This window comes from Marmota flaviventris, chromosome 20 (assembly GCF_047511675.1).
Source record: "Marmota flaviventris isolate mMarFla1 chromosome 20, mMarFla1.hap1, whole genome shotgun sequence".
NCBI lineage: Eukaryota > Metazoa > Chordata > Mammalia > Rodentia > Sciuridae > Marmota > Marmota flaviventris.
In genome coordinates this window covers 20,092,372-20,114,826 of record NC_092517.1, presented here as the reverse complement: position 1 = coordinate 20,114,826, position 22,455 = coordinate 20,092,372, and the positions used below count along the sequence as shown (strand labels likewise).

The 22,455-nt window shown below is 54.8% G+C and overlaps 1 protein-coding gene and 1 long non-coding RNA gene across 2 annotated transcripts; one reads left to right on the top strand and one right to left on the bottom strand.

Annotated features, from left to right (window-relative positions):
- The first annotated feature begins 1,432 nt into the window (after positions 1-1,432).
- On the top strand, positions 1,433-22,162 carry Kbtbd12 (kelch repeat and BTB domain containing 12). Its single transcript, XM_071605918.1, has 5 exons — positions 1,433-2,577; positions 4,887-5,157; positions 5,883-6,033; positions 13,448-13,645; positions 21,468-22,162. The coding sequence occupies exons 1-5, from the start codon at positions 1,508-1,510 to the stop codon at positions 21,656-21,658; spliced, it is 1,881 nt and encodes a 626-aa protein (XP_071462019.1). The 5' UTR covers positions 1,433-1,507; the 3' UTR covers positions 21,659-22,162.
- Positions 10,190-11,778, bottom strand: LOC114107132 (uncharacterized). Its single transcript, XR_011705545.1, has 2 exons — positions 11,168-11,778; positions 10,190-10,503 (listed from the first exon to the last, which is right to left on the bottom strand). It is a non-coding gene; the product is annotated as an uncharacterized lncRNA (long non-coding RNA).
- Positions 22,163-22,455: the final 293 nt, after the last annotated feature.

The following is a 22,455-nucleotide window of genomic DNA, read 5'->3' as shown; positions in this document are numbered from 1 at the left end:
CAAGTTCGAGCAGAATTTTAGTGGCCTTACCCCCACCCCCAATCATTCCACTTCCAGAGTGTGCCCCCCAGGCCCTTGGCATGACTCGATGACCCTTTCATTAGTGGTGAATTTTTGGAGGAAGGACTCAGAAGGCGTATTAACGGAGGGCCCTGCACCCTCCGCCTGCAGGTCAGCCGGATTTGGGAACTAAAAGTGGAATTGCCTAGAACCATCTCTGCTGCTTCCAAGGAGGCTCATGGGGTGGCCATTCCTGATGGGCCCTCACACACCCAGCAGATTCTCAGATGCACAAGTGCTTGTCCTTAGCTGCTCTGTTTGCAGAGAATATTTGCTCATAGATACTCAGGAGCACTCATGCTGCATATTTCAACTACAGAGAACTTTTTAAAAAATATTTATTTTTTAATTTTCGGTGGACACAGATCTTTATTTTGTTTCTACGTGGTGCTGAGGATTGACGGCAGTGCCTCTCGCATGCCAGGCCAGCGTGCTACCACTGAGCCACATCCCCAGCCCCCAGAGAACTTTTTAATGTTAACTTTTTAATTTGTCCTCTTTAGATATACAGGACAATAGAGTGATTTGGGGCTTTTTTGTTTGTTTTTAGTACCTGAGATTGAACCCAGGGACACTTAACCCCTGAGCCCCATCCCCAGCCCTATTTTTGCATTTTATTTAGAGACAGGGTCTCCCTGAGTTGTTCAGGGCCTTGCTAAGTGGCTGAGGCTGGCCTTGAACTAAGGATCCTCCTGCCTCAGCCTCCTGAGTCACTGGGATGACAGATGTGCATGACCACACCCAGCCGGTAGAGTGTGTTTTAACATATTGTTCGTAGGTGGAGTCTAACTTATTCTAATTGGGATCCCACTCCCGTGGTTGGACCTGCTGTGGGGTGTCCCTGGTCGTGTGTTCCTATATGAGATTTTAAATGATGCCCAATACCAGAGTGTCAGTTCTTACTAAATCGTACTTGTCTCTGAAACACTATCTAAAATTTATCTGAGGCCCAAGGTGTGATGGAGTTATATGAGGGTGGGGGTGGGGAGAGAGGAGCTTAGCTTAGTCCTCCAGTCCATCGCTAGGAAAGGATGCTGACTGTGGAGAGACGTGGTGAGTTGGAAAAGTGATGCCCATTCACTCCTCTGCCTCTCCCATTCCTGTTCCCTGCCTTCCCTTCCCTCCCCTGTGTCTCGTCCATGAACTGCTATTCTCCCTTCACCCCCTTGTGTGTGAGCATCTGCATATCTCAGAGGACACTCATCCTTTAGTTTGGGGGACTGGCTTATTTACTTAGCATGATCGTCTCTGGTTCTATCCATTTACCTGCACATGCCATCATTCTATCCTTCTTCATGGCTCAGTAATATTCCATCGACTATACAGAATCTTATAAGACAAAAACCATCTGTTTCCTTCCCGTCAGGAATCTCTGGAATTCAGGAATCCCTAGCTCCTCAGGAATTAAAGCCGAAGTCAAAGGACCCTTAGAACCTGGGAGAGTGTCATGGAGCACACGACCGAGGACAAGGACAGACAGCGGCACAGCCTGACCTTGCTGAGCAGGCTGAAGAGCATGCGCGACTCGGCCGAGATGGTGGACGTGGTGCTGGTGGCGGAAGAGGAGCGCTTCCCCTGCCACCGCGTGGTCCTGGCCGCCTTCAGCCCCTACTTCAAGGCCATGTTCTCCTGCGGGCTGCTCGAGTGCGCGCAGGGGGAGGTGGCCCTGCACGACGTCCCGGCCCAGGGCGTGGCCGCGGTGCTGGGCTACATGTACAGCGCCGCCCTGGACCTCAGCCCGGCCAACGTGCAGGCCGTGGCCACGGTGGCCCGCTTCCTGCAGGTGGAGGACCTGTTCGACGTCTGCCAGCGGTACATGGCGGAGCACATGGACGCCGCCAACTGCCTGGGCATCTACCACTTCGCCAGGCTGATGGGCGCCGAGGACCTGCACGATCGCTCCAGGAGGTTCCTGCACCACCACTTCGCCGAGGTCAGCCTCCACGAGGAGATCCTGGAGGTCGACCTGCACCAGCTCCTGGCCCTGGTGCAGTCGGACGAGCTCAACGTGACCCGGGAGGAGGGCATCCTGGACCTGGTCCTGCGCTGGGTCGGCCGGGACCAGGATGCGCGCGCCCCGCACCTGGCCCAGCTCCTGCAGCAGGTGCGCCTGGAGCTGGTGGCCCCGGCCTTCCTGAGGGAGGCCCTGCGCAGGAACACCCTGCTCCTCAGCGACGCCGGCTGCATCGACCTCCTGCAGGGCGCCTTCAAGGCCCTCCGCGCGCCCCGCCAGCGCGCCCCGCCCCTGCGCTACGGCATGGAGACCACCAGCCTCCTGCTCTGCATCGGCAACAACGCCTCGGGCATCCGCTCGCGACACAGGAACTACGGGGACGCGAGTTTCTGTTACGACCCCGTGGCCAGGAAGACCTACTTCATCTCGTCTCCCAAATACGGGGAGGGCTTGGGGACCGTGTGCGCTGGCGTGGTCCTGGCAGACAACACCCTGATCGTGGCTGGGGAGGCCACACCCTCCAGGCTCTCGAGACAAAGGAGTAAGAACGTGGAAATCTACAGGTTTGTAGCAACAGTAGAAGGGAGTACGGCCAAGAGTGGTCACTTCTGTAGTCCCATGGAGCCTGTCGGGTGACCCTGAAAGTCTCCACAAACATTAGTATAAAAGGCACGGTGCAGTGGCCCACGCCTGTCATCCTAGCAGCTTGGGAGGCTGAGGCAGGAGGATCGCAAGGTGGAGGCCAGCCTCAGCAACTTAGTAAGGCCCTGAGCAATTCAGTGAGACCCTGACTCTGAATAAAATAGAAACTAGGGTTGGGGATGGGGCTCAGTGGTTGAGGGCCCCTAAGTTCAATCCCTGGTACCAAAAAATATATGTATAAGATTAGTATGCAGAACCCAGTTTTATGTGTACCTGTGTATAAGGCCATAACTCTGAATGTAGCATATATACAACATTCATTAGAAGTCATCCACATTATGAATCTATTTTCTCTTCCTTTAATTCCGAAAAACATGATTGAATCTAAGTCACCTGTATTTATGTTACAATTCACTTGTATTTTTCACTTAGCTTTCATGATTTATCCATATTGTGCGTTATAATGAATTTTTTGTGGACCTTGATAGAACTTGAAACAATAAGAAAAGTTTATATCACAGACTTCTCTGAGCTTTTTAAAAAACTACTCAGAGTAGTAAGTAATTTATTTTCCTAACCAGAAAGCTTTCGCTCTCTGTCCTTAATTTCTGCATCTTTTCTAAATACTCATGAAAGCATGTGGCTTTAAGAATGGTTTCCGGCAGGACATAGTGGCCCACGCCTGTCATCCCAGTGGCTTGGGAGGCTGAGGCAGGAGGATTGCAAGTTGGAGGCCAGCCTCAGCAACAGCGAGGTCCTGAGCAAGTCACAGAGACCCTGTCTCTGAATAAAATGCTGGAGATGGGGCTCAGGGGTCGAAGGTCCCTCCTGAGTTCAATCCCTGGTACCCTCCCCCCCCCCCCAAAAAAAAAAAAAGTTTTGTATTTGTAGCTGGGCATTTTTTCCTCCTCGTTTTCAATTCTCAACGTTGAAACAAAAATATGATCAGTAAGTCACTCAACAAACAAGTGCTGTCCAACCTTCATAGGATCCATTCTGTTCTGAGCCTGTTATCTCACAGTGTCTCAAACCACAGCCACCTTTCAGCTCTACGTGGGTATTCGCCCCGTTGGGCTTCATCAAGGAGCCCTACGGAGACCCGGGTCTCCTTCCTGTTCCAAACACCCACACAGTGGTGAAGGTGTCACCCTGGGATGCTCGGGAGTTTGGTTTCCTGCCCAGAGCGACAGGGGTTTGATCGTCCCTGCAGTCCCTGGTGACAAGCCAGGCACACACCTCCAAGTGGCCTGTCCAGCCCCAGGCAGAGTGTTCCTGATGGGAAATGTGGGAGTCGCCCGGAAACAGCTCCTCAGAGAAACTTCCAGGCCTGACTGTCAGGTGTCACTGAAAAACTGCCCTCGGTACAGAACACACTTCTCCAGTTCTTCTTGTTCACGGAGGGAACCTGGCTTCTCGGTTCCGGGTTGTCCTGGGTGGTGCGTGTGTGGGGTTTTGATTCCGGGTACCTTCCTAGGTCTTCTGAGACTTTGGATTTCACATATTTTATCCACTGCTGCCCTAAGTACTTTGTCCTTCTCAGATCACGACTGGGAAAATGAGACGTCACCCTGAGTGGGACAAGGGGCGGACGTAAGCGCTCATGCTCGGTGACTGACAGATGTCAGCTCTCTAGAAGGCCCCGAGAGACCCCAAGCCCCTGTCCCCTGCGACTCTTCTTAGATCAATCTGACAATTCATACAAGAAGTCACCGTACCTAGTGGGCTAGACTGTCTGCCCAGCGCCCGGCCCACGTCCTCAGATGAGCTTTTACGCCGTCCTTTGACCCAGTTTGAAGCCTGTTAGAACTACAGTCCTTAAATTCTCTGTGTCCTACATCAGACAGCCTGTTAGAAATCCTGAGTTGGATATTTTCAGATTCTCTGCCTGAAAACCATGATTTTTTCATGTAATTTTTTCTTAGAAATTGAACCCAAGACAGGCTTAACCCCTGAGCCCCGTCCCCAGCCCTTTTTGATGTTTTATTTAGAGACAGGGTCTCGCTGAGTTGCTGAGGGCCTAAGTGGCTGAGGCTGGCCTCCACCTTGTGATCCTCCTGCCTCAGCCTCTAGAGCTGGTGTGTATACAGCTGTCTCGTGTTGATCTTCTTTCCTCTCCAGTTGGGAGAGCCAGACCTCACTGTGCTCAGTTGGAACACAGACGAATATGTCCCTTGGGCCTTCTGTTTTCGAGTGGACGCTGATCCTTGGCTCCCTTTCTGCTGATTTCCAGGTACCATGACGGAGGGAACCAGTGTTGGGAGAAGCTGTCCTCCACCGAATTCCGGGAGCTCTATGCTCTGGGCAGCGTCCACAAGGACCTCTATGTCATAGGAGGACAGATGAAAGTCAAAAACCAGTACCTCGTCACCAACTGTGTGGACAGGTACTCCGTCGAGCGCGACACCTGGAAGAGAGTGTCCCCCCTCCCGCTGCAGCTGGCCTGCCACGCCGTGGTGACCGTGAAGGAGCAGCTCTATGTGATGGGGGGCTGGACCCCGCAGGTGAGAACGTTCTTTGGTTGTAGTTACTCATTAGTCCTCCTTAGCTCCCCGTGACAGCAGCGAGCATCCTGCCATGTCACCTACACGGGGTGTGGCTTCCCACTCCTGTGGCTGGGCCTGCTGCGGGGTGTCCCTGGTCGTGGGTTCCTATGTGAACATGGGAGTCATGTAGGAAATCTCTTGGATAACTAACTGGCATGGCTCCTCTGGGCCTGGCTCTGTTGAAGACGCCGTAGTCACTGGACACTAAGAGTGTCACACCTACATTTGATAAGATGCTCTCTCAGACGGGTGCAGGGGTGCAGGACTGGGGTCCCAGGGGCTCAGGAGGCTGAGGCAGGAGGATCGCAAGGTGGAGGCCAGCCTCAGCCACTTTAGTGAGGCCCTAACAACTCAGCGTCATCCTGTCTCTAAATAGAATACAAATAGGCCTGGGATGGGGCTCAAGGGTGCAGGGCCCTTGGCTTCATCCCCAGTCCCCAAAACATAATATATATATATATATATATATATATATATATATATATATATAAAAACACAGTTTGATTGGTTTGGATCCAGCCCCGAGACCACAGAAGGGGGGTTCCTGTGACATTGACAATGTCCTGCCACCCCGAGGCCCAGGCCTGGGCTCTGTGAGGGACCACAGACGCTCTGTCCCCCGGCTGCTGTTCCTGGCGGAGACCGCTGACTGGTCTTGCTCTCTGGCCTCGTGTTTCGCGCAGATGGATCGCCCCGACGAGGAGCCTGATCGGTTGAGCAACAAGCTCCTGCTGTACGACCCCGGCCAGGATCGGTGGCGGGAGCGGGCGCCCATGCAGTACGCCAAGTACCGCTTCAGCGCGGCCGTCCTCAACGGGGAGATCTATGTGCTGGGTAAGCTCCTGGCCGACAGCGCGGCCATCTTTATTCTCCTGGCACTTTGGCTCAGTCAACATGAAATATTCTCCCTTGTCTGTCCCCTTCCAAATGTATCTGTGAGTCGCCAAACTTCATCTCAGTCAGGAAGACCAAGTGGCCGTCACTTCACCAGATCCACCAGATTTATAGAGATGTCGCCAATTGATTTCCTCTGAATCATATATTCTGGGGGCCACGGGGTTGAACCCAGGGCACTACACCACTGAGCCATCTCCCCAGCCCCTTTGTATATTTTTTTATTAAGATGCAGGGTCTCGTGGCCGGGGCTCAGGGGTCGAGGGCCCCTGAGTTCAATCGCTAATACTCTCCCCACCCCAAACTGGAATGTCTGTCTGCCTGGGAGTTATTAAGGTTAATAACGGATGAACGATCCCTGCAGCCCAAGCACGCGGCCTCATAACTGCTGCTGTGGGCGACTTTATGCCGTAGGCACTTTGTTGAATTTTTGCATAAACAGTTTCCTTTAATGGTCATAAAAATGGACCAAGTATTCACTCTCCTCTGTGTGGCTGGTAGATATCCAGGCCGAGTCTCCATGTGAGAATATCTAACAATGTTCCATGAAGCACTTTTTAAGCTTCTGAAATCTATGGTGCCAGTAAGCATTTAGCTAGCAAAAAGATAAGCGAGACCAAGAGACTTCCAGCTACAGAGTAAAAATGCCACCATTCTCTCCCCTGGAAGAGGATTTGGAAGGAGACACATTGTCAAAAAGAACCGTTTCAGATCTAGAAATCAATCAGAAGTTGGGTGGGGTGGTGCACGTCTGTCGTCCCAGCAGCTCGGGAGGCTGAGGCAGGAGGATTGCAAGGTGGAGGCCAGCCTCAGACACTTAGCAAGGCCCTGAGCAACTCAGGGAGACCCTGTCTCTAAATATAATATTAAAAGGTTGGGGTTCCATGGTTAAGATCCTGGGTTCAATCCTTGGTACCCTCCAAAATTAATTAATTGATAAAAATGCCATCTCACTGAGGGACTGCAAGACACCAGAGCGTCTGTCACACCTCAAGTCTAGGGCTGGGCTGGGGCTCAGTGGCAGAGCGCTTGTCTAGCACGTGGGAGGCCCTGGGTCAGATCCTCAGCACCAGAGGAAAATAAACCTAAAAAGAGAAAGGTACTGTGTCCAACTCCAACTAACAATAAATGTTAACAACAAACAACCCTGCCAGTCTAAACTGCGGTGTCTCCCAGGGCACCAGAACTTCTGCAGGTGGGACACCTGGTTGGCAGGTGGGACATCTGGCTGGTGTCCCTGGGGTCCACTCTGAAGAGCCGCGTCCCTGTGTCAGGGTGTGTGACAAGTCAACTTGCCCTATGTCTCCCATGTCTGAGAGCAGCAGGGAAACTTGACTTGACACAGGATCACTGAGGTGCAAGACTCGCACGTCCCTGAAAAGCGATGACCACCCACACGGCCACGAGTGGGGCTCCACTGCGCCTCACACACCCGAGCCCCCCACAGCAGCCCTTTCCATCTGTAGGGTGGCGCATGCTGCTGGTGCCCTGGGTGCCTATAACAGGAAATCAGTTCCCTTCCCTCTGGAGCCGTGTGTCTTTATCCCAGACCTCAAAAAGTCCCCACAGGTAACTTCCCAAGGAACAGAAAACATCCCGCAGCTAAAGGAACAAGCACGTTGAGCAAGAGCCCGTGGAATAACGTCTGATAGAAACAGAGAACCAGGAGGCCACGCGTACTGGAGCCATCCGACAAGTGGTGTCAAATAGCTGTATTCCTTTTAAAGAAATAAAAGATGGCCAAGTGTCACGAAGAAACAGAAAACCACACAGAGTGGTCAGTAGTATTTGGGACGCTGGATGGAGTGGCGCAGCCTGTCACCCCAGCGGCTCTGGAGGCTGAGGCAGAAGGATCGCAAGGTGGAGGCCAGCCTCAGCCACTCAGCAAGACCCTGTCTCTAAATAAAATGTAAAAAGGGCTGGGGACGGGGCTCCGGGGTTAAGTGTCCTGGGTTCAGTCCCTGGTACTGAAAAAAGTGTGTGGGACGAGCCAGCTGGACCCACAGTGTGAAGGGTGCATAGTGATCAAAGGCCAGTGGGTAAGGAGAAACCTAGCAAATCAGGAGAGAGTCTTGAAGAAATTGTCCAGGATACAACACAGAGTGACGACGATCATACACTGTGCACACTCACACACTCACGAACACTCACTCACGCACACACCACCTCCCTTCCCCGCCACCTCTCTCTCTCTGAATGGAAGAGAAGTTGGGGACGTGGGGGACAGAGGAGAAGATGGGTGACGTTCAGTCAAGTCCCGTAGAGGGAAGAGGCTGCTCTGCTTGGGGACTTCATCTCCCAGGGGTTCAGGTGCTGAAGGCTTGATCCCGAGGTGACAGAATCAGGAGGTGGCCGGGCCTTCAGAGGTGGGACAGTGGGAGGTCATCGGGTCACGGGGACTCTGCTCTCTGCAGGGGCAGTGACGTCCTGCAGCAGTGAGCCAGCCACAGCAGGGGACCCGGCTGTCCTCCTAGTGACGCGGAGGCCAACGCAGGAGGCCCGGTGTTTGAAGCCAGCCTGTGCCCCTGAAGAGAGGTCGTGCCTCCAACAGGAAGGGCCGGGTGTGGCTCTGGGACAGCAGCCCCGGCCAGGACAGGAAGAGGAAGAGAGGAAGGAGCCCAGTGCTGCCCCGCCCTGCCCTCTGCTCCCTCTTCCCCGTGTGACCCCTCCTGTGCCCCTGCCACCTGTGATGTCACCCAGCACGAGTTCCCCAGAGGAGGCCTCCTCTTCCTGAAGCTCCGAGCCTCGTGTGTTGTGTCACAGCCACAGTGGACCCACAAGGCCAGGGACAGCATCTTGAGGGACAGTGTGTGGGGGGTCCTGGAACTAGGGAAAGACGGACGGAGCCTCGTGCCAACACGGTGCCAGCCTGGCTGACCATCGAGAGCCGAGGGCACAGGGACCTGACTGAGGGACCCCAGAGGAACAGGGCCTAATGCAGCTGGAGGAAAAGGAGCGACAGACTGACAGGTGGCCTCGCCCACCACAGTGTGGGACACAGGAGACAGCAGGGCCGTCCGCTTGGTGTGCCACGGTGACAAGGACACAGCCTGTGAGATGGTCCTGCGAGAGCAATAGAGACGTCTCAGACAAACCAAGAGCATCACCACCCGAGGGGGTCCCCACCCAAGAAGCTTCAAGAATGTTCTTCAAGCAAAAATAAAAATCGACAGGGACCCAACAGGGAAGGTCCAGAGGCCAGGGGGTGTGAGGTGGCATGAAGAGCCACCCTGTAGTCACCACGTCCCCAGACGGGTGGACAGTCCTGGAGTGGCCTAACCCTGGGCTGATGGGACACCTGCCGGGGTCCTGGTCGTGGCATCAGAGACGGTCCCCACGAAGGGGAAAGGAAGAGCCGTGGTCTGTGCAGCTCCTGGCTGCTGCGGGTGGCTGTCCTGGGGCCCAGGAGGACGGCCACCGTCACCCCCAGAAAGCTCTGACCCAAATGGCAGGCAGAGAGCTAACAAGTGTCTCAGCCTGCTCTGGGCTCAGGTGGAGGGAGACGTCACTGACGTGGCTGCGGGTCACTCCCTTGGGCACGCACACTTGAGGGGCGCAGCAGAGGTCAGGCAGACATGGAGAAAGACAGAAAAGGATTTTGCAGCCTGTAGGCTTTGGGGGCGCAGCCAGAGCGAATGGGCTTCTTTCTCAGACTCGTATTGTCAAGTGGAGTCTGTGTCCTGCTAACAGAATGCGGGTGACAATCTGTTTCACTGTCACGCGAGGTGTCCCATCTCTGACGTTTCCCACCCTCACTTGGAGCCTGAGGCCTTAGGAAACATGACCCGGCTTCTCTCTTTGGGGTTCTAACCACGGGGCCGCACCCCGTCCTTATTTTTTTGAGACACGGCCTCTAAGTGGCTGAGGCTGCTGTGAACTTGGGATCCTCCTGCCTCAGCCTCCTGCGCCCCTGGAGTCACAAGCCTGCGCACCGGCCCAGCCGTGTCACCCTGCTCTCTCCTTACTGCTTACTGACGGCTGGTGACTGTCCCCACTTCCTGTCGGCTTCTCCCAAGGCACTGCTTACGCGGTGGATTTAAGTTGGGAAATGGGCCCCGCTGGCCTTGACCTGATAAAATGCCACGAGAAACAGTCCTCGCCTTCCATTTGCCTCATGCAACTTTGAAAGAAACCTGTGACAGCAAGTTGACCATCAATAAGCCATTAATTGGGGGGATACCGGAAATTGAGCCCAGGGGCGCTTAACCCGAGCCCTGTCCCCAGCCCTTTTTCTATTTTATTTAGAGACAGGGTCTCGCTGAGTTGCTGAGGCTGGCCTCCAACTTGCAGTCCTCCTGCCTCAGCCTCCCAATTTGAATTGCCATCAGTCACAGGTTTAGCAAACACTTGAGAATCATCAAACATGAGACTTGAGCAACTTCAGGACCCGCTGGCTTCCTTACGAACATCCTAGAACGTGAAAAGGAGCAAGAAATAAGACTCGAGTCACAACTGCCTGCTCGCCACGTCACTTAGATACAGTCCCTGAGAATCAGCGTCAAAGCTGCTGCAGGGACCCTCGTGAACAGGTGCCCAGACCACAAACGTGACTCCTCCCTGTCCCCCGCCCCCCCCCCGTGTGGTCGTCTAATCACTCTGGCACCAATTTATGAAATCAGTGTGACATCCTTCGTTTGCAGATGACAAAAAAGTGGACTGTTTTAGTCGGCTACTTTGCTGCTGTGACTAAAGGACCCTCCAACACCACTGCACAGGGGGACAGTGGACGTGGGGCCCAGGGTGTCCGAGGTCCCAGTCCACAGACGGCGGCCCCACTCCTGGGCCGAGGGGAGGCAGGACATCATGGAGGAAGAGTGTGGGGAGGGAGCAGCTCCCATGGGGACAAGGGAGCAGGGACTCCACTCTCCAGGGACAAATAGAGACCCCAAGCCACAGCCCCAGGGCCACCACCTGTATCACACCCCACCTGCCTCCAGGGGCCACCAGGGGACCCCAGGGAGCCATTCCCTGCTGGGGTTCAGGGCCTCACACCCCTCACTCCTCCTCTGGACCTTCCTGTGTCACCTCCCACGGGGACTCTGGGGACACTCACAGCCACAGCAGGACATGACACAGGAACGAAATCGACCACCTTGTCCTGCCAGCAAGTGACAAGCCAAGAATATGGAGCGGGCTCCGTCTTCCCAGCAGCCCACGTGGTGTCACCAGGGCACAGGGACACACAGGCACCCCCAGGCTGGCCCCGCAGGCAGCTGGGGACCTGGTGACTATCACAAGATCTTCCTCCTGCTTTGGATCAGGCCCCGGGAGAGCAGAATGCGCCTGCCCCCTTGAGGCCACCTGCAGGCGAGGCACACAGGGCCAGCACCACCGTGTCCACGGGTCCTGTGCCCCTGCCAGCTCCCGCCAGGCTCCGTGGGCAGAGAAGGCGACGCCCAGGCCCCTCGGAGAGGGAAGAGTCCGTCCCAGGCCAACGCAGGAGGGAGCCTCCATCTCAAGGAAGGTGGGGCAGGGAGGAGTGTCCCCTCCCGTCCTGTTCTCCGTCCCCTGCAAAAACGCACAGTGATGACGACCCAGGGTTAGGGTTCTGATCTGCATCTGGGATGTGTTGGGAGGTGACTTGGAAAGAGTCTGTCCATTCGCCTGTTTTTGAATTAAACTCGGGCTCACAGGTTCTGGGCACATGAACTAGACATTCGGAGGTGTCGAGATCCCACTGACGTCCCACAGATGCGCCCGTGTCCCACCCCCAGGAGGGCTCTCATAGGAGGTCTCCCCGGAGGCGGGTGTGGCTTATTAATAAAGATGGAGCCTCTGATTATTTATCTCATCAAGAGTCACCTTCAGTGTGCGCTCGGTATGTCTGCTGCCCTCGTGTCCTTGATGGTGACATCACACCCAGGGGGACACAGGGAGTAGGTCCCGCCTTTGTGGCCAGGAACAAAAAGGGGACACCCTGGAAGCCCACACACACACCACCCCTCAAGCAGAGCCCGTGAACTGTCACCAGCCAGCAAGAAAGCACAGATCCAAGGGTTAGATTGTGGACCAAGGGACGAACGTCGTCATTGATACACTTTTTTTGGTGCCAGGGATTGAACCCAGGTGCCCTTGATCCCTGAGCCCTGTCCCCAGCCCTTTTTATATTTTTATTTAGAGACAGGGTCTCACTGAGTTGCCTAGGGCCTTACTTTGGCTGAGGCTGGCCTCCCACTTGTGATCCTCCTGCCTCAGCCTCCGTATCTGCTGGGATCACAGGCGTGGGCCACCACACCCAGATAAATACACTTTTGGTAACAGAGCAACAAAAATGACGTCATTTGTTATTTCCAAAAAATCCACAGGACAAGATAACGCCCCATGTTTTCTGTGTCTGGTGGGGACAGACACGGGCTCTGCTGTGAAGGTTCTGAGTTACATGGAGGATGTTGGTCTCTGTGGGCCTCCACCTGACCCCCCTGTGGCTCACCCTTGACCTTGCTGGTCCCTGACAAGGTCACGATGCAAAGCAGCGCAGAGCATCTCCATGGCCCTTACGGGATCGCACAGCTAAGTCCCGGTGACCCTCCCTGGGGGTGTCCAGCTGTGGCTGAAGCCTCGCCCTGGGCCTCTCACCTCACAAGGAAGAGATTCCGCTTTTGGTGAGGTTGAGAACCTTCTCGGTGGCTCCCTGAAAGTGGGCCCCGGGACAGCAGCTGTGTGGTCAGCTGAGGCCAGTGTCGCTCTCCTTGGACTCAGCCGCTCAGACTCCGCGTGGTCACTGGGCTGCACTGTCGATCCAGTCAGGTCATGCCAGGCAGCCAGCAGCCTTCTGGGCTCAGAGCCTCCGTCCCTGGATCCCCAATGAGACGGGACACAGGCCAGACGGTCAGCAAAGGGGAAAAGGACTCCTCTCCACAGCCGTCCCTGGCAGCTCTGGTGCCCAGGCTCAGCCCCGGTGGTGGGGAGAGCAGCCTTCACCTCCAGCTCCGTGAACTCGCTGAGTACTGGGCGGCAGAGCCACTGAGGGGCACACCTGTCATCCCAGCAGCTCAGGAGGCTGAGGCAGGAGGATCGCAAAGTGGAGGCCAGCCTCAGCCACTTAGCAAGGCCCTCAGCAACTCAGCGAGACCCTGTCTCTAAATACAAAATATAAAGGGCTGGGGACAGGGCTCAGGGGTTAAGGGCCCTGGGTTCTGTCCCTGGTATCAAAAAGAAAACAAGTGACATTGAATTTGGCCATGGGCACGTAGCAGACATCACTGCTGCTGTGACATGATCTTAGAAGCAGCACCAGGCGGGAAAGGGACGCGCCACCGTCCTGGAGCCTGGGGGGCAGACCCCACCGGCCGAGGTGGCCGCCCACGTGGACCTGCCGTTCCTGACCCGCCGTTTCCTGGGTCGCTCTCTGCAGGGGGAATCGGCTGTGTGGGTCGAGACAAGGGCCAGGTTCGGAAGTGCCTGGACGTGGTGGAGATCTACAACCCCGACGGGGACTTCTGGAGGGAGGGCCCGCCCATGCCCAGTCCCCTGCTCTCCCTCCGGACCAACGCCAGCAGCGCAGGCGCCGTGGACGGCAAGCTGTACGTCTGCGGGGGATTCCACGGAGCAGGTACCGCCCCGTCACTCAGGTCCCCGCCCTGGAGCTGGTTCTGACCCTCAGTGTCCAGGTGACTGCCCAAGAGCAGGGCCACACTGGAAGAGTCAGGCTTCGGGAGCTCAGTGACCTTGAGCGAGTCCCTAGACCTGTGCGCTCGGGCTCCACGTTTACCTAGCGAGTATCCGCACCCCCAGGTGTGGGCCACCTTCAGTGGGTCCTGGCTTATCCTGTGGCCAGAACACGGCAGACACCAACCACACAGACCCCGAAGGGCAGCATTGAACCTGAAGCGGGGAGAAATCGGGGGGGGGGGGTGGGGGAGATGTTAATATAGGGAGAGCCAGGCCCGGAGCCTCCCACCTGTCATCCCAGAGACATGGGAGGCTGAGGCAGGAGGATCGCAAGTCGGAGGCCAGCCTCAGCAATTTGGTGAGGCCCTGAGCAACTCAGCAAGACCCTGTCTCTAAATAAAAAATAAAAAGGGCTGGGGACGGGGCTCAGGGGGAGGGCACTCCTAGGTCCAACCCCAATACTGCCAAATAGACTAAGTGTGACCTCAGTGACAGCCGCAGTGGCCAGCACAGACCTGTTGGAAACAGAGCTCCGGGCACTTCATGTTCTGAAAGAAAGACGTCCTGCCCAGGCCGACAGTGCAGAGCAGGGCCTCGTGCTAGGCCGACCTTGTTTAATAAGCACATAATCATACACAACAGAGAGAGAATAATGGTCATAACTTCAGCATGAAGCAGGAGAGATGCGCGAATCAAGTGCCATGATTGAGCTCCTCTGGTTCTTTTTTTTTTTTTAATATTTCTAGTTCTAGACGGACACAATACCTTTATTTTGTTTATTGAGGTGTTTTTTTTTTTTTTAAATCTTTATTTTATTCTCTATGTGGTGCTGAGAATCGAACCCAGTGCCTCAAGCCTCCTAGGTGAGTGCTCCACCTCTGAGCCACAAGCCCAGCCCTGACTGAGTTTTTTTACGTGGTTCTGGGGCTGAAACCCAGGGCCTCACACCTGTTAGACAAGTTCTCAACCCCTGAGCCCCAGCCCCAGCCCTTTTTATAATTTATTTAGAGACAGGGTCTTGCTAACTTGATCAGGGCTTCACTAAGTTGAAGAGGCTGGCCTCCAACTCACAATCCTCCTGCCTCAGCCTCCCGAGTCACTGGGATGACAGGCGTGCACCTCTGCACCTGGCTCTCTTTTTCTTTATTTGTTCTTCAAAGGACCAGGGCAGCAAGAAGCCGGGCAGAGCCGGGAGGCCTAACAGCCACAAGCCCTGCCGGGATACAAGGATCTGAGCTGTCCAGGGAGGGCGCCCTGCTGCCCGGCCCACTCGGCTGGCCTCTCCCTCCACTCTGGTCACCTCGATTCCTGTCCCTCCCCAGCCGTCCCACTTTCTCTTGACCAAAAAGAAGGCCGAGAATACAGGAGAGAGCGTCAGGCTGTCTGGAAGGATGGAGGCCATCAGTGTGGAGGGGCAGGAGGCTGTTCTGTTGGGCCTCAGTGACCTATTTTCTTCCCCCCACACTGAGGCGCAGTGGACAGCCCATGATAACCCGCCCCCGGAGCCGCTTCTCCTCTGTGCTAGCCCATAATGCCGCAGCCATATTGGTTATGAATAAGCCCCGAAGACCTTAGTAGGAGTTCATTCACCAGCCGTTACTCAGAACGCCAGGGACCCTGGATCCCAAGTGCTTTCCCACGTCCCTTCCTCCAATCTGGTGGGAAATGTGAAATCCTTAACTGACTGAATGCACGGCCAGAGAAAGTTGCTAGACAGCCTTTTATAACGATGCTTATGTGCTCAAGAGGATGGTCAGAGAACGTCCACGTCCCCTCCCCTGCAATGGACCACGTGACAACCAACGAAATGGGCAGGAGGATCCCAAGGTAGAGGCCAGCCTCCGCCACTTGCTGCTGTTTCACACCCTTCAATACACCAGCGGCCTCCCCCACCGCCAAGGCATCATCTGATGGTCAGGCTTATTGTGACACTCAGGAGCTGCTTCTGTCTACTCGGATCAGGGACATTGTCCCTTTCATTAGCACAGTGGCTCCTTCACCACCAGCAAGACCAGGAAACATCCTCACCTGAGAACAAGCCACGTTCGCCTGGGGTAGGTGCCTCGCTCTACCATGTATTATTTCTCCTTTTACCCACTCGCTCCAAACAGGATGGAGTCTGAGAGACTTATCGACCATCCACAGTAAGATAGAAAGGAACGGAAGGAACCCACCACACACCAGGCACGGCGGCCCACGCCTGTCATCCCAGGGGCTCAGGAGGCTGAGGCAGGAGGATCGAAAGCTAGAGGCCAGCCTCAGCCACTTAGCCAGGCCCTGAGCAACTCAGTGAGACCCTGTCTCTAAATAAAGTAGAAAAAGGGCTGGGGACGGGGCTCAGGGGTGGAGGGCCCCTGGGTTCACTCCCCAGGACCCAAGAAAAAGAAAAATACCAAACAGTAATTAAAGTGAATCAGGACGTAGAAGGAAGGAAAAATAAAAATTAAAAAAAATAAATGAACGAGACAGAGATAAGGCCAGAGCCCAGGTGGCCTCCAAGCTCCTGCACAGTGGCTGTGGGTGTGGACGACCTGTTTCCCTGCCACCTCACCAGAGACCGGTGCACAGAGGAGGGCGTGTCCTGTGTCCCCAGTGTCCCCTGCTAGGACCCCACAGCTGGGCACCGTGTAACCAGGAGGAAATCTCTCCCTGGCCTCATGAGGACTGCTGAGAGTGTCCTCAGTAAAACCTTTTATTGACCAAAACAGCGAGTCAGCACCTCACCTAAGAGCCCATCAGGGGAAAGGGGTCCCCAGGGTCCAGGGATGGACACTCGTGTGTGGCACTCCCCTGGGCTCGCTGCGCTCAGTGACACCTTCTCCAAAACTAGGCTCACCAGCTTACTCCCCAGGTGGACCTGAACACCCTGGCTCCGTCCCCAGGCAGCCGTCCCTGTGCCACCCCGGGGAGCTCTGTGACACCTCGTTGTTTTTTAACATCTATCTATATTTTAGCGGTAGGTGGACACGTTGCCTTTAGTGGTCTATGTTTTACGTGATGCCGAGGATCCAGCCCAGGGCCTCACCCGTGCCAGGCAGCGCCCACCTCGGAGCCCCTGCCCCAGCCTGGCCCTGAGCCCTCATCAGTGACCCCCAACACCACGCGGGTCCTTTACCCCATGATACACCGGGGCCGTCTTCATGGGGGATTGTTCCAGAACCGCCCTCACCAGGTAGCAGCCCAGGGGTCCTGAGGAGCTCTGGGATCGCGTGTGAGGGTTTGGGGGACACGGAGTGAGGGGGAAGAGCCGGCGGGTGGGTGGGGTTGAGGCTGCGGCCTGCCCTTGTCAGTGTGGTGACACGTTGAGAACCTGAGCCTCACGTGAGCAGGTCCCTCCAATGCCAACCCTGTCCCTTGCTTATGAGTCCCCAAGGGTAAGAGTGGATAGAAGTGCCCAGCAACTCAGGAGGCTGAGGCAGGAGGATCGCAAGTTAGAGGCCAGCCTCAGCCACTTAGCGAGGCCCTGTTACAGTTTAGGTACGAGGTGTCCCCAGAAGCCCCTGTGTGAGCGTGCAAGGAAGTTCCCAGGTGGAGTGAGTGGTCGTGAGCGTCTTCACTAATCAGCGCACTGTCCCTGTGACAGGGGTCACCTGGGCCCTGACTGTGGGCAGGCGGAGGGTGGCTGGAGCAGGAGGGTCAGTGGGAGCAAGCCTTTGGGCTGCATATTTTGTCCCTGGTGAACACATTTCTGTTTCCTGGTGGCCATGTCCTGAGCTGTTGGTTCCTGTCCCCCACCCTTCTGCCATCATGTTCTGCCTCACTTTGGGCCCAGAGCCATGAGGTCAGCCATCTACGGATTGAGACCTCTGAAATCGTGAGCACCAGGTAAATCTACGAGGCTCTTGTCATCTCCTTTGGTCACAGCAGGGAAAAGGCTAAGACACTGTCTCAAAATAAAAAACAAAGTCGGGCGCAGTGGTGCACACCTGGAATCCTAGCCCCTGGGGAGGCTGAGGCAGGAGGATCGCAAGTTGGAGGCCAGCCTCAACAACTCAGCAAGACCCTGTCTCAAAATAAAAAATAAAAGGGACCAGGGATTTGGCTCAGTGGGTAAGCACCCCTGGGCTCCATCCCCAGCACCCAAAAAATTTTTTTTAAAGAGAAAAGAAAACCTTCCTCAGTAAACACTCAGGTGAGCCAAAAGCCCACTGACTCCGGTGGTTGGAGCCCCAGCCTGGGGTCATCTGAAGGACACCTGGACGCCTTCTCTCACTACACAAACCCGAGGGGTCACTGCCAAAGAACAGAGCCCCGGCACAGCGACAGTGAGCTGGAGATGGAGGACATCTCCGCCGGCTCCCCCTCACCGTGGGTCAGGGCGGGAGAAGATCTCGTGTCTTCTCCCCGTCAGCGACGACAGCAGCCAGACAGGCCGCCCGGCTCCCAGGAACCCGGGAACCTGCAGCAAGATGATGATCCCACGCACTCACCTTCCCACTAAGGACACGGGGGAAACTCGGGACCCCACTGTGAACAGGTCCTGGGTCAACATGCACGTCCAGCCTAAAGGGACAAACTGGAGAGATTTCAACCACACGATCACAGCAGCTCCGTCCACAGTGGCCAAGCCGTGGAGCCAGCCTCGGTGTCCATCAACAGATGGGTGGATACAGAAACTGTGGCACGTATACACCGTGGAATATTACTCAGTCATAAAAAAGAACGGCACAATGGCATTTGCCAGTAAATGGATGGAACTGTAGACCGTATGTGAAGTGAAATAAGCCAGACTCAGAAGGTCCAGGGTCATATGTTCTCTCTCACGTGTGGAGGCCAAAGAGGAAGAAGGAAAGATAGGTGGGGCTGGGGGATCTCATAACAATCAAAGGGAGACCGAAAGAGGGAAGGGGCCAAGAACTAGGAGGGAAGGGGAGGCACTGGACAGTGACATTGGCCACATTATATTGTCACATTGTGTATTGTGAGCATGTAAGAATCATCTTGTACAGCCACAATGCACCAATAAAAAATGGGGAGGGGGAATTGGTACCCTTAGATACATAAGAAGACATTTAAACGTGAAAATCAATCAACACCGCACCCATTTCCAGAAGACACAGGAAAGGAATTGTTTGGGGCTGGAGGGCACAGACTAGGGACTGAACCCAGGGGCGCTTAACCACTGAGCCCCATCCCCAGCCTTTTTTATTTTTAATTTTGAGACAGGGTCTCACTAAGTTTCTGAAGCTCTCACTAAATTGCTGAGGCTGGCCTCCAACTTGCGATCCTCCTGCCTCAGCCTCCTGAGCCCCTGGGCGTGCACCACCCCACACAGCCCAAAAGGAATTCTACATCCAACAAAAGAAACTCAGAAATGTCCAATATTTCAGCTTGGCCCAAATGATTCTGTCTGTAGCACTTTCAAATTCTCCAGTTTCAGCCCTGCTAGTGTATGCATTGGGATTTTTTTTTAATAAGTCACATTAAGGGGCTGGGGTTGCGGCTCCGTGGTAGAGCGCTTGCCTAGCACGTGTGAGGCCCTGGGTTTGATCCACATAAAAATCAATAAAATAAAGGTCTTGTGTCCAACCAACTACAAACTAAAAAAAAAAAAAAAAAAATTTTTTTGAAAATATTTCTTAATAAATAAATAAATCACATTAAAAGATATAAAGCCCTCTCCCACTCCCGAAATCGAGAAATACATCAAGCTACTAATGAGGATCATTGCTAATCTGTTGGCCCTTCCCAAGTTGATTTATAAACCCAATTTGTGAATCCAGCCTAGGCCAGACCAGTTCTGCTTGGGGGTTGTGCGGGTTGGCTTCTGTCTTCACAAGTGTCACAAGATATTTATATATGGAGCATAACAAAGTAATATAATCAGGACTATTTCTGTGATCTGGCCATTCTTGTCTTCTCTGGGCCTCAAACCTATTTTTGTTTCCTGGAGTATGTAAAATAAATCCAAAAACCAGGCCACACCACCCATAAATACTGCAGCCTCCGTCTCTGACGGGTGCATGTTCTGATCTGCCCACCAGTGCCTAAGAGAACTCACGTGATTTCTGATCACCATCTGGCACCCGCTCCAGATTCACACTCCCCAGGGCCTCAACATCGTCCTTTCCATATTTTATTCAGACCCTGACACTGTCCCTCAGCCGCCATGAATCCTCAGGCCAGTTAATCAGCTTCCTTGGACCAACAAAATGGAGAAAATGATCAGTCTCTCTCAGATGACTGTTCAGAGAACTAACTGAGATACTACTGTTCAGAGAACTAACTGAGATACTACTGTCAGAGAACTAACTGAGATACTACTTTGGAAGCACTTCAGAGTGTCCAGTTACTCATCGTGGACATAAGAATAGAGTCACCTCCGCAGATGGGACTTCACTCCTCTCATCTTGTTGTATTATTGTGGTTTGGGTTTTTGAGACCAGGTCTCTATGTTGTCCAAGGGCCTCAGACTCCTGGGCTCAAGCGATCCTCCTGCCTCAGCCTCCCCAGGAGCTCAGACTACGGGTGGCCGCCACTGCACCCAGAACGTTCCTGTTTCAAATCAGCCATGTGGACCCAGTGTCATATCAGTTGGCAAACGAGGAAGAATGATGTAGGAGGTCTTGCAGTATCAAATAAAAATGGTGGATGTCCTTAGACCTGGATGCACACCGTGGAGGTGCCAGGGAGAGAAGAGACAAACCAGCCCCGAGTCCCAGAGCACTCCTGAACCCACTGGCCAGCAAAGCCCAAGTGTCACCTGTGTGTCCCCAACCTAGTGGACCCACACCTGCTGTTACCCCCTTGCTGCATTTTGATCTGGAATGTCTCCCAGAGGCCCCTGTGCTGCTGCAGGCTTCTGTGATGCTCTTGGGAAATGGAGGAGTCTTCGGGAGGTGGGGCCTAGCGAGAGGCAGTTAGGTCATTGGGGGCGTGTCCCTGACAGCATCATTGGGACCCCTATTCCCCTTCTCTCTGCACCTCCTGCTGTCTCGAGGTGAGCAGCTTCCTCTGCCACTGGCTCCCACCATGATGAACCTGCCACCCCAGGCCCAAAGCTACAGGGCCCCACCAACCAGGGCCTGAAATCTCTGCCACTGGGAGCCGAAAGAAACCTTTCCTCTTCATAAGCTATTTATCTCAGGTATTTTGTCACAGTGACCGACAACCAATTGGCACATCTCTCCATCCCACTGAACTATGATTTCCATAGAAAAGTTGTCCCTGGGTATCCTCGGGGGGTTAGGTCCAGGACCCCCACAGAGACCTAAAACGTCACATGTTCAATTCCCTTCTGTAGAATGGCTAAGTATTTGCACAGAACCTAGGCACATCCTCCTGCATTCTTTAATGACTTGTAACACCTCAAGACAAGGTAGATGCTGTTAAATTGTGATACCAGCTGGGCACGGTGCTGCACACCTGGTATCGCGGAGGCTGAGGCAGGAGGATGGCAAGTTGGAGGCCAGCCTCAGCCACTTAGCGAGGTCCTGCCCCTGTCTCTAAATAAAATAGAAAAAAGGGCTGGGGACGGGGCTCAGTGGCTGAGCGCCCCTGGGTTTAATCCCTGAGACCAAAAACAAACAAAAATAGTGTTCCTCTTCCCTGTTTGGTTAATTTTTGGGTGGGCGCCATAACGTGGCCTTTCTTAGCTTCTGTGGCTCTAAGGACACTGTGTGTCCCCTCAGGGATCTTTACTCGGCTGTTACTTACTTTTTGGTGCTTCCTGCTTTGCGGGGAGATCCGTTTAGCGTGGCGATGATGACACCTAAACCCCTTGTCCCCGTGACACCTTGTCCCCCTGTTCTGCCGGCTTTCAGATCGCCACGAGGTCATCTCCAAGGAGATCCTGGAGCTGGACCCTTGGGAGAACCAGTGGAATGTGGTGGCCGTCAACGTCCTCATGCACGACAGCTATGACGTGTGCCTGGTGGCCAGGATGAACCCCCGGGACCTCATCCCGCCACCCTCGGACCTGGTTGAGGAAGACGGTGGGCATCGAGGCCCGTGAGGCTGCCGGGCCTCCTCCGCCGGGCCTCCTGCAGAGCACTCCGCCCTCCGGCAGGCGGCAGCTAAGGGCAGCATGTTGTCGTGTGTTGAGCGCATAGTGACCTCTGTGCAGAGCAGCGTGTGCTGGGCACCGGGAGCCGGAGGACGAGGGTCTTCCCGCTGACAGGGTAGAGGTAGGAGGAGGAAGAAGAATGGTCCCACGGTGACGTCACGGGAAAGGCCGTGCAAAGGTCCTGAGGCAGGGAAGTCCACAAACAGTGCAGCCAGGAACAGCCCTGGCAAGAACGACACTGCCCGCCAGCCGCCCCCTGGGCTCCAGTGTGGGGACATGGAATCGCCCGCTTCCGCCCACAGTGGAGCTCATTGAGTCACCCCTCGAATGTATTTTAGGGGTGACATTTTAAATGACACGGGAAGTCCATCCGTGTTCCCAGAAGCCGGGCAGATGCGTCCGGGTAGTTGTTCCTCTGCGGCTCCTTCCGGCGCTGCCCAGGGCTCCTGGGTCAGTCGGTGACTTCCCTGGGGTGTTTCCGGCGCAGGCTGTGACAGTCAGGACTGTCCTCCTGTGACCCCGCAGCTGCTGGCCCTGGCAGGAGAGGCAGCCCCGTAAAGGAGCCTGTTGGGAATCTATTTGTGCCCCCGGAAAAGGGGGACCCAGGAGGCTCAGTGTGGGCTGTCCCCAAGGAAGACCCTAGGAAGGCAGGGGCCAGGTCTGTCTCTTCAGGGTTGTCCCCAGAGTGTTGTCGTACCTGACACCTGGGTGGATCTCTGGGTAGCCAGAAAGGGACAGACTTCTAA

Coding starts and splice junctions, on each gene's coding strand:
- Kbtbd12 (XM_071605918.1), top strand. CDS start 1,508: ATGGAGCACACGACCGAGGACAAGGACAGACAGCGGCACAGCCTGACC. Junction 2,578..4,886: donor AAGAACGTGGAAATCTACAG/GTTTGTAGCAAC, acceptor GCTGATTTCCAG/GTACCATGACGGAGGGAACC. Junction 6,034..13,447: donor CGGGGAGATCTATGTGCTGG/GTAAGCTCCTGG, acceptor CGCTCTCTGCAG/GGGGAATCGGCTGTGTGGGT.